Source organism: Canis lupus, chromosome 24, assembly GCF_003254725.2.
Source record: "Canis lupus dingo isolate Sandy chromosome 24, ASM325472v2, whole genome shotgun sequence".
NCBI classification, from domain to species: Eukaryota; Metazoa; Chordata; class Mammalia; order Carnivora; family Canidae; genus Canis; species Canis lupus.
In genome coordinates, this window is record NC_064266.1 from 39,230,968 (window position 1) to 39,243,976 (window position 13,009).

The 13,009-nt window shown below is 47.7% G+C and overlaps 1 protein-coding gene across 1 annotated transcript in view; it reads left to right on the forward strand.

The window, feature by feature from the left end:
- The window catches only part of TSHZ2 (teashirt zinc finger homeobox 2), a 261,545-nt gene extending 249,503 nt beyond the window's left edge, over positions 1-12,042 (forward strand). Inside the window, exon 2 of the mRNA XM_025470434.3 lies at positions 7,144-12,042. Coding sequence (XP_025326219.3) covers positions 7,144-10,211 — 3,068 coding nt within the window. The 3' untranslated portion in view covers positions 10,212-12,042. The remainder of the gene's footprint in view (positions 1-7,143) is intronic.
- Positions 12,043-13,009: the final 967 nt, after the last annotated feature.

Consider the following 13,009-nt stretch of genomic DNA (forward strand, 5'->3'; position numbering starts at 1 on the left):
CTTGAGAGTCTGCATTTGTAACAGGTTCCCAGGTGATGCTGCTGTGGTTCCAAGGACCAGCCTGTGAGTCGCGAGGCCTTACTGTACATTTTCTCTTCCAGTTTCCCCTGTGTCCCCACAGAGCCCGATGAGGCAGGCGGGCTTGGGGTTGTCACCCCTGATCCACTTGATAAGGAATCAAGGTCAAAGAGCTGGCATATGCAAAAGCACCTGTAGAACATTCCAGATCCTCACAGTCTTTGCCTCTCCTAGCTCCCTGGGTTCGGAGGTTGCAAACGGATCTGTCCCAGACACACTTGGTTTCATCTACATGGTTTGGCCAAACAAAATATCTGGCAGCCCTAAGACCCGCCCCCCCATGGCTCGTCCTGCACCTTTTCTCTGTGATATAAACATTCCACTGCCCGCAGCTCCTCTGCATCTGTCTAGACCAGTGCCAGCACCACCCACCTTCTCAACTGAGGATTCTTTTTCTTCCATCTGTGGCCAATTCTGCCCACTTAAGTTATTGCTCACCTCCAGCCATGTGTGACCTTTCCATGACCTGGTTCTCCCCAACCTCGCAGCGTCTGACTTCTCTCCGTAACTCCTCCCTCTCTTCTCCTTGGCCTTTGGAGAACCACTGTGATGGGCATTCCAGCAAAACTTGACCAAAATATCTTGCCTGTGGTAGCTGCAGAATAAATATTTCTTGATTAAATGAATAAACAGATGAACCACAAAGCGATGACTGAGTATCCACTTCCCCCGATGTAAACTCGTCGTGTCCTTTTTTTTTTTTTCCTTATGATCAAGATGTGGAGCAAGACACAGAGCACGATTAGGAAACAGCTTTATGGGCCGATGTGCTCTGTCGGGGACTCAGGAAAGTGCCCACAGCAAGAGTGTGTTAACTAAGTGGACTTTTTTTTTTTTTTTCCTCATACAGACCCCATCTGCTATGCATCCCATTGTACAAGCAAAGTGTTCCCATTAGTCGAATGGTCTACAGGAAGTAATCAAAGAGATGCGTTGTTCTTGATGACCTTCAGAAAGCTCTAGGTCCATCACTAAGTGCACTATGGGTTCAGAAGAAGCCCCCCCCCCCCCGCCCCCAGCGCTGCACCAAGTCCCTCTCCAACATTCTTGAAACAGGGATTTCTCTTTGTTTGGTTCTGATCTTCAGATGGAGGGAACAAGCCCTTCGTCTCTCTTGACCTGTGTGTACAAGTCACCCTTATGGGAATGAGTCGTGTGTAGCGTGGCAGGGAGAAGAATCTGTATGCTGTGAATTTTACTTTTCCTGTTGAAAATTGTCCTGCCTCGGAAGGTGCATGAACTAAGATGATTTCCCCCCCGGCCGCAGGGAGACTGAGCCTGGGCTGGTGCTACCCAGCTTCTCAGAAAGGCAAGTCTGTGCTCCTGAGCGGTGTCAGGGATCCCACGGCCCTCTAGCCCACCACTTGCTGAAGCAGAGAGCTTCGGACCCCCTCGGCGCCGGGCCTGGCCACCACTGGAAGTAGCTCAGTCTCCTTGAACTAAATCCTCTTATCTCTCTACTCAGCCTGCCAACAAGAGTGCCAATTAGTGCCAATAATAATATACATATTAACAGATTTCTAGACCACAGTCACCAAAACACTAGAGATTCGTGACAGGGAGGCCTTCCTCTGTGTCATCATTTAGCGTACCTACTGGGTACACGGCGAGAAATTCTTGCGATCCCTTCATTTACGTCTGCCCTGCACACTGTGGAATCTTCGTGTGATTTTAAACTGTCATTTAGTGGGGTAGATTGGTGAAAATGATCCTGTCACCACTGGATATGTTTTTAAATGAGGTCTTGGTTGAGTTCTGGTTTAGTTTTTTGAAAATCAGCCTTCTTGAATTTTATATTCTTCTCGGGTTATAACTGTTCCACCTCTACTGCCACTTTAAAAACTGTCAGTGTTTTTACGGTAAACACTCTATTGTGGATTTTCAAGGCAACTACAAAAATGTATGCCTGGCAAAAAATCTGTTATCTAACATCATGCAACCCATGAATTATTTTGCACAATTTCATTTAAATCATTCTGAATAGACATTTTTGGAACAATTGAGGTGGGGATTTTTTTTTAAATTGTTCCTCCTTTGTTTTTTATTTTAACCTTTGATATAAGAGGGAATTTCTAAAATTTAAGGGTTTGTTTCTGAATTTTAGCCAGACACTAATAGGGTAAAAAGTTCACAGCATATAAAATATATTTTTCCAGTGACATTTCTCCTTTGTGAAAGCAAGAATTCAGGAGAAGACCACCCTAATATTTGTGGAACCTGTATCCTGGAACAGCTAATCTACCAAATTCATGACAAAATTAGTCCCTACTTTCAAAGTTCCCATGTGTGAGTCTTTTTTGAATCAGAGTCTGCTCACATTAAGAGTGCATTTTCTGATGCTTTGCAGTCTTGATGCTTATTTTCAATCTTCATACTTAAAAGTTTAAATTCACAGCTCAGGGATTTCTGGCAACAAGATCGTTGGTGGCTGGTTGGTCTGCAAAGATGATTTATGGGGATGTTCTGGCTTTATCATTGAGGGGAGCCGGTCAGGCTGGTTGTAATTCACACCTGATCTATATGGAAGGTTAGGGGAGGGAGCTTCACTCATCCCAGGTGCCGGTTGCACCATCAAGAAGTGGAGGTTTGCAACTGGAATAATCCCTTTGCATCCTATGATCGATTCATTCGTCCGCTCAGATAATTTGTGGACACCGTTCTGTGCCAGGGTGCGATCTGCGTGCTGCGAGAAGCAAGGTCTCCATCTCCATGGGGTGCAAACATTCCATCTTTACCTTTAGTGGGAGGAGACCATCAATGGGGGGCGGGGAACAAGATGATTTCAGAGTATGGCCGGTGCTACAGGGATCTCAATAAGTAGGTAGGTGTGATCTGGAGTTACAAAGAGAAGGGGAGACTGGTCAGGACAGGCTTCTTGAGAAGGAGCCCTGTGAGCCGGGACCTGAAGAATGAAAAGGAACCACCACGTGAAGGTCCAGAGGAAGAATTTTCAGAGCAGAGAGATCCGCATCTGCAAAGAACCAAGTCACGGAAGGGATGGGCAGGTGCAGCAAGGAGCGAGTGAGGGGGAGAGCCTCATGCCTCCGGCAGGGAGAGCAGGGTGAGGGGGATGGAGTGATGGGGCAGGGAGGTAGAGGCCAGGTCCTGCAAGCTCTGCAGACCAGGCTGAGGGTTTGGACTTCACTTTTAGTGCAGCATAAGGATGCTGCAGGAGTCAGAACAGAACAATGCCCCCACCCAATATCTTATTCTTTTGACAAAGGATCTTCTAGCAGTTCTGAGAAAAACCACCTGGAGGAACTAGAAGCAGGAAGCCCACTCACTCACCCTAGTGAACAATAAGGCACAGTCAGAGCGGTGGCCCTGGAGTGGAAGAGAAACGGTCCCTGGAGTCAGTCACTTAGAACAGCGCTGAGAGGCTCTGCTTAGGAATTCGCTGTCCTGGGGATGCGCAAGCTCCCTGTGGCCAGTGTCGGGCAGCAGCAAGGGCCGGGATTAGAAATTTAGGTTGGAAAGGGAGACGTTTGCCACCACGGAGTTTGATCTTCAACCTGAGATCCACAAGGAGGTTCTACAGAGAACCGTTCTTTCTATTGTGCCGTGGCATAATTGTGATCATTTTCTTTTGTTAAATAAGTATTCATAAGAATAAACTTGCCACTCATCCACTTTACCAAGATTTGCACATGATGCAGTCTTATTAAACAAATCATCGATAGAGAGAGAGAGACAGATAACTCATTACGCACCCAGATCACCCATATTCTGGCTGTCTTTCCTCTCGTGTCAGCTGCCGGTGGCAAACAAAATCACTTAAGTCAAGTGAACGGTTTTAAATGTATAATATTAAAATGTGGTTTTAAAAACTCCTTGGAACCCTCAGCCATCGTTAAAATACACTCACTTTGACGGATGCTTTGGCACTTTTTTTTATGAAGCTTTTCAATGCGTTACCTTATCGGGTGCATGAGATTTAGTCTGTTCTGCAGAAGAAAACAGACAAAAAGGGTCTCTCAGCACGAGTTACTCTTCTGTAAAGGTTATAGTAAACATGTCAATGCCTAATTAAGCAGAAAATTTTATCTGTATTGTGGGGGAGGCGTTTGCTGTCTCTGACTTTTCTTCTGGGGAATCCATTTAGAAGGACAAAGTAGATTGTGAAGCTGAGCTGGTCTGGAAAGCTCAGCTTCCAAATGTCAGCAGGGAAAAAAAAAACCAACAAAAACACCTCTTTTTTCCTTGTGTGAAAATGACTGTATTGGCTGCGCAGATTGAGGGGAGGGGTGCACACACAGGGGAACACACACACATGTATATTTTATCCATACACACTCACGCACACACACAATAACATGAATTGCCTCCAACCAAATGTCAGGCCCTGTGCTAGGCACTGCAAGTACTGACCTGACTAAAACCAGGCCACACTCTTAATCCATGGTGGCAACAGAAGACCTCTTTTCCCTCCTAGATTTTTTTCCACCGGCTGTTCGTGTGTAGTTATGTGTGTATGCATGTGTTGCTGTGACGCTGTGATCATATTGCTTGTAGAAATGGTACCTGTATGTCTTGGTTGGCCTGGAACAGCCTTGGCTAATGAGTGTTGTCCCAGTTTTTGAGCAAGAAAGCCCTTCTAATTCCCAAAAGTGACCCTGTTTGATTGATAAAAATCTGCCTGACTCTTTGGAGGTTTTTTGCTTGGCTCTGTAACAACTCATTTATTAATTTTATAACAGGCTTTTTCCTTGAGCTTAATGATATGACGAACATACCAAATACTAATTTGCAAACATACAAATTAGTCCGGGAAAAAGAAAATGCAACGAGGATGAGGGGGGTGGTCTAGTTTAGTCATCCAGTGATTTTAAACTGGGTTTTTCTTGCATGGAGTGACCACTGACTAATGGTTGTTCAACTAGATTGAGTAGCTTCTGTTTCTTCTAATCAATCTATGGAACTGGGGACCAGCAACACCAGTTTAATGAAAAATCCACTTGTCAGTGTACTAGGAAAGCAAAAACACAACACCAGTAACAATACAATAATGAGCACAACCACCAAGCCAGTGGCTAAACTGATTTTACATTTCATCTTGTTTTATGGTATCATGCCTTTAAAAAAACATATTTATTTGAGAGAGAGCATGGGGGAAGGGGTGGAGGGAGAGAGGAAAGAGAGAGAACCTCAAGCAGGCTCCCTGATGAGTGCGGAGCCTGACATGGGGCTTGATCTCATGTCCTGAGAACATGACCCGAACCAAAATCAAGAGTCAATGCTTAACTAACTGAGCCACCCAGGCGCTCTGTATCATGCCTTTCAAATCGTGGGCTCTTCTTCTCCAGCATTCCCATAATTCTCCCCTCTGAAGTGATTATCTATTTAGTAACTTCTTTTTTTAAAAGATTTTATTTATTTACTTGAGAGAGACCAAGAGAAAGAGAGCACAAGCAGGGGGAGCAGCAGAGAGAGAGAGAGAAGACTCCTTGAGGAGCAGGGAGGTCAACATGGGATCTTGACCTGAGCCAAAGGCAATTGGTTAACCAACTGAGCCACCTAGGCCCCCCTTTAATGACATTTCAATGAACCTTTAACTTTTGGACCTCTGCAAAGTTTTCTTATTCATTAGGTTGGCCATAGAAAGTGGAGTGGAGTGATTAGGACATGGGTGCTCTCATCAAACAGACCGGAGGCATGTCACTCCACAACACTAGCTCTGTGGCCATGGGCAAATTTCTTAACCTTAGAGCCTCCTCTTAACCAAGAGCCTTTGGAGTTCCTAGCTAGAGCTGCCGTATTCCCAGCAAAACCCCCTTTTCTTCTAACTCCCTCTGCCTGTCTCACAGGACAAACCTCTGGGCATGATCTCTCTTTTCCAAGTTTTCTTGCTGGTGAGTGGAAATATGATCCCACACCTTAGGGTTTCTCCCAAGGGCCCACCTGCACCAAGAAGGGAGAGAGAGGCTCACAAGGAAAGAAAACATTGCACGGAGATCATGCAAGCCTTGCAAATCCAAGGCTGAATCTCCCTTGATTTGGTACTTTAGTTACATTTTATCCACGTGGCTCTGAAAAGGCCAGGTGAAGGAAATGAACACATGGGCATAAATAGTCACTTTCCCCATCTCTGTTGATGGATATTTGCCCATTAATTCCCTTTGCACCCGCTCTCTCATGCCTTCATTTTCCCTATGCAATTACTGGCCCTAAATCCTCTCAGAGAAGGGAAGGCATGCATCCCCAATAGCACTTTGCATCTACAAATCAAACGTATAATTGGCATCTCATGACGGGTACCCACAAATCACAAAGCATTTGAAATTACAGGCACAAGATCGAGAGGGCATTTTCAGCCTTGTCTGAAAAGGTCTTCATAAACCTGTTTGAGAATAATAGGATATTCCCCAAATCTCCCATTCCAACACCATTTGCTATTATTTTAAAATCATTATGTTTGCCGAGCTTACGTAATTTTTCAGCTATCAATGGAAGATTTTATTCAATACTCCATAATCTCTCTTCCTGCTGTGCGACTCTCTACAAATAAAAATGTTATAACAAAAAAGACACTGGCTATCAAAAATTTAATGGCTGTGCATCTAATTTACCTGTGAGCACTCAAAAATGATTTATTAAGATAATCGTATGCCAGTATATCCAAGTGTCTTGGGAAACCTTACCACCGAGATGCCAAGGGTCAAGTCTAGTTTTCCTATGAGCCAACATCCTTCTCTGTAGAGCTCTGTCTTTGTAGGATTTGAATTGCCATCCAGCTTTCCTGAAAGTCCTACCTACAAATTTAGCAACTGCCCCACTATCGGAGGAGTAGAGAGGTACGCCTTCGACATGAAAATAACATATTAACTTGGGATTCTAGGCATTTATAATGATTTGTGACTCCTGTCAATTAAAAAGCAAAAGGCGCGAGATAGCACCCAACACACCATTTGGCTTTTTCCCGTGTCCATGGCTTGCAGGTCATAAAAGCGTGGATTCAATTGCTCTTCCGCTCGGTCCTGGGAGCACTTAGGTCCAAGTGGGGAAACTAGGACGGAAGGCGTCCCCTTGTCACCTTATTTCATCTCTTCTTCTTCTTCTCTCTCGCAGGCTACGCCCAGGAGGAACAGCTGAAGGAAGACGAGGAAATAAAAGAAGAGGAGGAGGAGGAGGAGGACAGTGGTTCAGTAGCTCAGCTTCAGGGCAGCAATGACCCGGGGACAGACGAGGAGCTAGAGACGGGTCCGGAGCAGAAGGGCTGCTTCAGCTACCAGAACTCTCCCGGGAGCCACCTGTCCAACCAGGACGTGGAGAACGAGTCTCTGCTGAGCGATGCCAGCGATCAGGTGTCGGACGTCAAGAGCATCTGCGGGCGGGATGTCTCGGACAAGAAGGCCAGCGCGCACCCCAAGCTGCCCGGCGAAAGCCACAACTGCATGGATAAAATGACCGCCGTCTACGCCAACATCCTGTCCGATTCCTACTGGTCGGGCCTGGGCCTGGGCTTCAAGCTGTCCAGCAGCGAGAGGCGCAACTGTGACCCCCGCAATGGCAGCAGCAAGACGGATTTCGACTGGCACCAGGACGCACTGTCCAAAAGCCTCCAGCAGAACTTGCCTTCCAGGTCGGTGGGGAAGCCCAGCCTGTTCAGCTCGGTGCAGCTGTACCGACAGAGCAGCAAGATGTGCGGGACCGTGTTCACCGGGGCCAGCAGGTTCCGCTGCCGCCAGTGCAGCGCCGCCTACGACACCTTGGTCGAGCTGACCGTGCACATGAATGAGACGGGCCACTATCAAGATGACAACCGCAAGAAGGACAAGCTGCGACCCACGAGCTACTCGAAGCCCCGGAAGAGGGCTTTCCAGGATATGGACAAGGAGGACGCTCAGAAGGTTCTCAAGTGCATGTTTTGTGGCGACTCCTTCGATTCCCTCCAAGATCTGAGCGTCCACATGATAAAAACAAAACATTACCAAAAAGTGCCTTTGAAGGAGCCAGTACCAACCATTTCGTCGAAAATGGTCACCCCGGCCAAGAAACGCGTCTTTGATGTCAATCGCCCGTGTTCCCCCGATTCGACCACAGGCTCCTTTGCAGACTCGTTTTCTTCTCCGAAGACCGGTGGCCTGCAGCTGTCGTCCAACAACCGCTATGGCTACCAGAACGGCGCCAGCTACACCTGGCAGTTTGAGGCCTGCAAGTCCCAGATCCTCAAGTGCATGGAGTGCGGCAGCTCGCACGACACCCTGCAGCAGCTCACCACCCACATGATGGTCACCGGGCACTTCCTCAAGGTCACCAGCTCGGCCTCCAAGAAAGGGAAGCAGCTGGTGCTGGACCCCCTGGCCGTGGAGAAAATGCAGTCGCTGTCAGACGCCCCGAACAGTGATTCGCTGGCCCCCAAGCCATCAGGTAACTCAGCCTCTGACGGTGCGGCGTCCACGACCGAGCTGAAGAAAGAAAGTAAGAAGGACAAACCAGAGGAGATGGACAAGGACGAGAGAGTCATGAAAAGGGAGGAGTATGATGATCCTCTGCAAAAGCCTTTAGACCCCACCATAAAATATCAGTACCTAAGGGAGGAGGATTTGGAGGACGGCTCCAAGGGCGGAGGGGACATCTTGAAGTCATTGGAAAACACCGTCACCACAGCCATCAACAAAGCCCAGAATGGGGCCCCCAGCTGGAGCGCGTACCCCAGCATCCACGCGGCCTACCAGCTGTCGGAGGGCGCCAAGCCGGCTCTGCCCCTGGGATCCCAGGTCCTGCAGGTTCGGCCCAACCTCACCAACAAGCTGAGGCCAATTGCCCCAAAGTGGAAAGTCATGCCGCTGGTGTCCATGCCCACCAACCCGGCCCCGTACACCCAAGTGAAGAAGGAGCCCGACGACAAAGAGGAAGCCGTGAAGGAGTGCGGGAAGGAGAGCCCCCAGGAAGAGGCCTCGCCTTTCAGCCACAGTGAGGGGGATGCTTTCTCCAAAAGCGAAGCCCCTTCGGAAACCAAGAAGGCCGAGCCTCGTCTCCTGAAGGAGGAGGCCCGGCTGGTGGAGGAGGGCGGCGAGCCCGAGAAACGACCGCCCCTGGAGCCCGCGCCCACTCTCAGCAACGGGTGCACCCTCCCCACGCGGGCGCCCGCCCTGCCGTGCATCAACCCGCTCAGCGCCCTGCAGTCCGTCCTGAACAATCACCTGGGCAAGGCCACGGAACCCCTGCGCTCCCCCTCCTGCTCCAGCCCAAGCTCAAGCACAATGTCCATGTTCCACAAGTCGAATCTCAGCGTCCTGGACAAGCCGGGCTTGAGTCCCGCCCCGACGCGGCCCGCCAGCGTGTCCAGGCGCTACCTGTTCGAGAGCAACGATCAGCCCATCGACCTGACCAAGTCCAAGAGCAAGAAGGCCGAGTCTGCGCAAGCACAATCCTGTACGTCCCCACCTCAGAAGCACGCTCTGTCGGACATCGCCGATATGGTCAAGGTCCTGCCCAAAGCCACCACCCCGAAGCCCGCCGCGTCCTCGCGGGCCGCCCCCGTGAAGCTGGAAATGGATGTGAGGCGCTTCGAGGATGTCTCCAGCGAGGTCTCCACCTTGCATAAGAGGAAAGGCAGGCAGTCCAACTGGAACCCTCAGCACCTCCTGATCTTGCAGGCGCAGTTCGCCTCGAGCCTCTTCCAGACATCCGAGGGCAAGTACCTGCTGTCCGACCTGGGCCCTCAGGAGCGAATGCAGATCTCCAAGTTCACGGGGCTCTCAATGACCACGATCAGCCACTGGCTGGCAAACGTCAAGTACCAACTTAGGAAAACGGGCGGGACAAAATTTCTGAAAAACATGGACAAGGGACACCCTATCTTTTATTGCAGTGACTGTGCCTCCCAGTTTAGAACCCCTTCTACCTACATCAGTCACTTAGAGTCGCACCTAGGTTTCCAAATGAAGGACATGACGCGCCTGGCGGTGGAGCAGCAAAGCAAAGTGGAACAAGAGATCTCCCGGGTGTCGTCGGCTCAGAGGTCTCCGGAAACAATAGCTGGCGAAGAGGACACAGACTCTAAATTCAAGTGTAAGTTGTGCTGTCGGACATTTGTGAGCAAACATGCAGTAAAACTCCACCTAAGCAAAACGCACAGCAAGTCACCCGAACACCATTCACAGTTTGTAACAGACGTGGATGAAGAATAGCTCTGCAGGTATGGGTTTTACTCCCAGGTGATGGGACCGTAGCCTTGTGAGGAGCTTCTTGATGGGAGATGGGTCTGTAGTAGAGGCAGCCCCTGTCTCCCAGTACCAAGAGGACAGTAGCCTGCTGGAATAGGACTTATCTGTATGAAAGACTAGAACACGATAAGTCCTACCCACCTCGATGTCTCCAGGTTAGAGTTGGCGAATAGAATGAAATGGGTTCAGAGAGATGGAGTTCACAGATTACTGCTTCAGGATACGTGATCTCCTTAGTGACCCCAAGGCCCAACTCTGAAGGTCCAGCCAAGGCTACACCTCATTTTAATTAATACGTACGGACTAACGTCACTGTCCCGTTTCACCCCCTCACCTTCCCGCAGCGATGCTAATGACTTAGAAAGTGAGTGGAGGGTGAGCAACAGAACGAACACTGTAGAGTTCCTGGGGGCAGCCACTATGCAGAGATTTCTTAATCGGCTCGTGAACTTTATTACTATTACTTGTAATTAATGCTTTTGGCAGCTTCCTTTCGGCAATCGCTATACCCTCCCCTCCCACCCCTCGGTTTCTTACCTCCATTAGGTTTGCTAGCAAAGAGTGTCTGCCCTGTAGTCAGACGGCAGCAAAATACACTCTGCAGATCATTGGGGTGAAAAGAGAGGAAGCCGATTTTCTTCTCTCCTCGTCCTCTGGTTTTCTTTAGGATACACCAGTATCGGCGGCCGCTTTTAACAAAGATAGATGCGCTGCATGCCCTTGGCAGTTTGCTTTTCCTAAAGAAAACGAACGACTTTCTGAACACCCTTTGCCGATGCACTTGGGGTCGGTCCCACAGCTTCAAGATCGTTTGCATCTTGTATCATAGAAGTTCTGTGCCTTGTATAGTCACTGGTGCCCAGACTCTCTATGTCACCTTCAGGAAAGAGGACAGAGACCAAGGTCAAATAATTTTGGCAGACTTGCCACACCGGCCGCTTTCGAATCTGGGCTGGGTCTTCACGTAATCCTTTCATCTCCTTTTTTTTTTTTTTTTTTTTTTTTTTTTGGTATTTTGTCTGCTTCCTTCTCTCTGCTCTTCAGCATGATACCCCCCTACATGCTAGGGACCTCCACACACACTCAAGTTGTCCTCTACCTGGGCCTTCCCCCCACCCCCCACCCAACCCCAGACAGGGACCTGACCTGACCTAAAGCTTCCGCACTTGCCAGTCCAGTTTATGTCATGCTAGGTGACAGATTAGTTCTTTTGGTTACTTCACAGTAAGATTATGGACAGTCAGTAATCACCTAAAAGCCCTCACCACCCCCTAGTGTCAGAGCATTTGTTTTTTAGATAGGAGATTTTTAGATCAAGCCACAAAGGTATGAGCAGGAGCAGAGCTCCAGGTGGAGGAGGGGTACTTACGTGGTATGGCTTTGGGCTCACCCCACATCAGGTGGGGAGATTTGCCAAGTGTGAGGATGGTCAAGATGAAATCGAGGGTGAAAATCTGGGACTGTCCCCTCACTGAGAAGATCTAAGAGCTTCCGATGGAGGGGGATCCCATCCTATAACTCTAATGGCTCCGTGGGCCCGAATGAAGACTGTTATTTTGTTTGCATGTTTTTATCATGATAATTAAAATGTGTTACTAGCAGATTCATCTCTTGCTTTCCAAGCATGATTTGTTCAGCTCATACTATTGAAAGAAAAGCCAAAATTCATCTACTGAATCTATAAGTGGGCTTGGGGCTTGGCAACATTCTATTTATTTGCTATATAACATTTTATATCTTATGTAACTTGCTATTATACTTTGCTGGTCCTTGGAAAAAAAAAAAAAAAAAAGGTGGATATATACAGAATACCCAGGGAGAAGAGAGATGTTTCCAATCCCATAGTGGTAGGTCCAAACCATGGTGAAGAGGACAAATAGGTAATGTTTATTTGTGCTACAATAAAGACCAATTTTCCACCTGTTAGGTTTGTAATCATTCTTTGAAAAAAAAAAATAATATCACTGCCAAAACATTGCGATACGTAAATAGAAAGGTGGGAGAAAAAGAAAGCCATAGTCAAAATCTGAAACGTACATGTCTGTTCTAAGGAAGCAAAGATAAACTGATCATTTGGAAAACCCGACACAAAGGCACTTAACAAATCTGTTTAAATACCTAGATTGGATAGCTCTTCTCATCCCTCTGCATTTGTATAAAATAAATATTTCTGATTTGGACCTTTGAAGCACCACATCACAGAGTTATTATATGAAACCAAAGCTCCATTCGTATGTAAACACCGTGATGCTGTGCTCTTGAGATAGGATTACAGAGAAACAAGTTTGAGTATTTAAGCCTCATCCTAAACCATAGGAGTATACGTGTGTTGTGTGTACACACACACAAAAAAACCGGTGCGGGTGCATGGTGTGTTTATTAATACTAATGATATTATAATCTGCCTGAATAGCTCCCACATTTGCACAGAAGTGGCTCTCTGACCCTCTGGCCACCTAGGGAAGAAATCCTTCATCCTCGAGATCCTCTCTTAGAACAACATCCATCCAGTACCTTGCCCACTGCTTAGAGTTATGCAAATATATGTTTTTCAATTATCACAAAACGAGATCCCTGTTATCCGGAACTCTAATTTTAGTTGGTATGCGTGATAGCACAAACTGTACAAAATGACATGATGTCTTAGAAAGCACGGTCAAGATTTTATGGAAAATTTGGGAGCTCTATCGTATCTGTGTTCTCTGTGAGACACAAATTTTGGCCTGAATTTTCTTTCCTTTCTTAGATAGGTCTTAAATCCT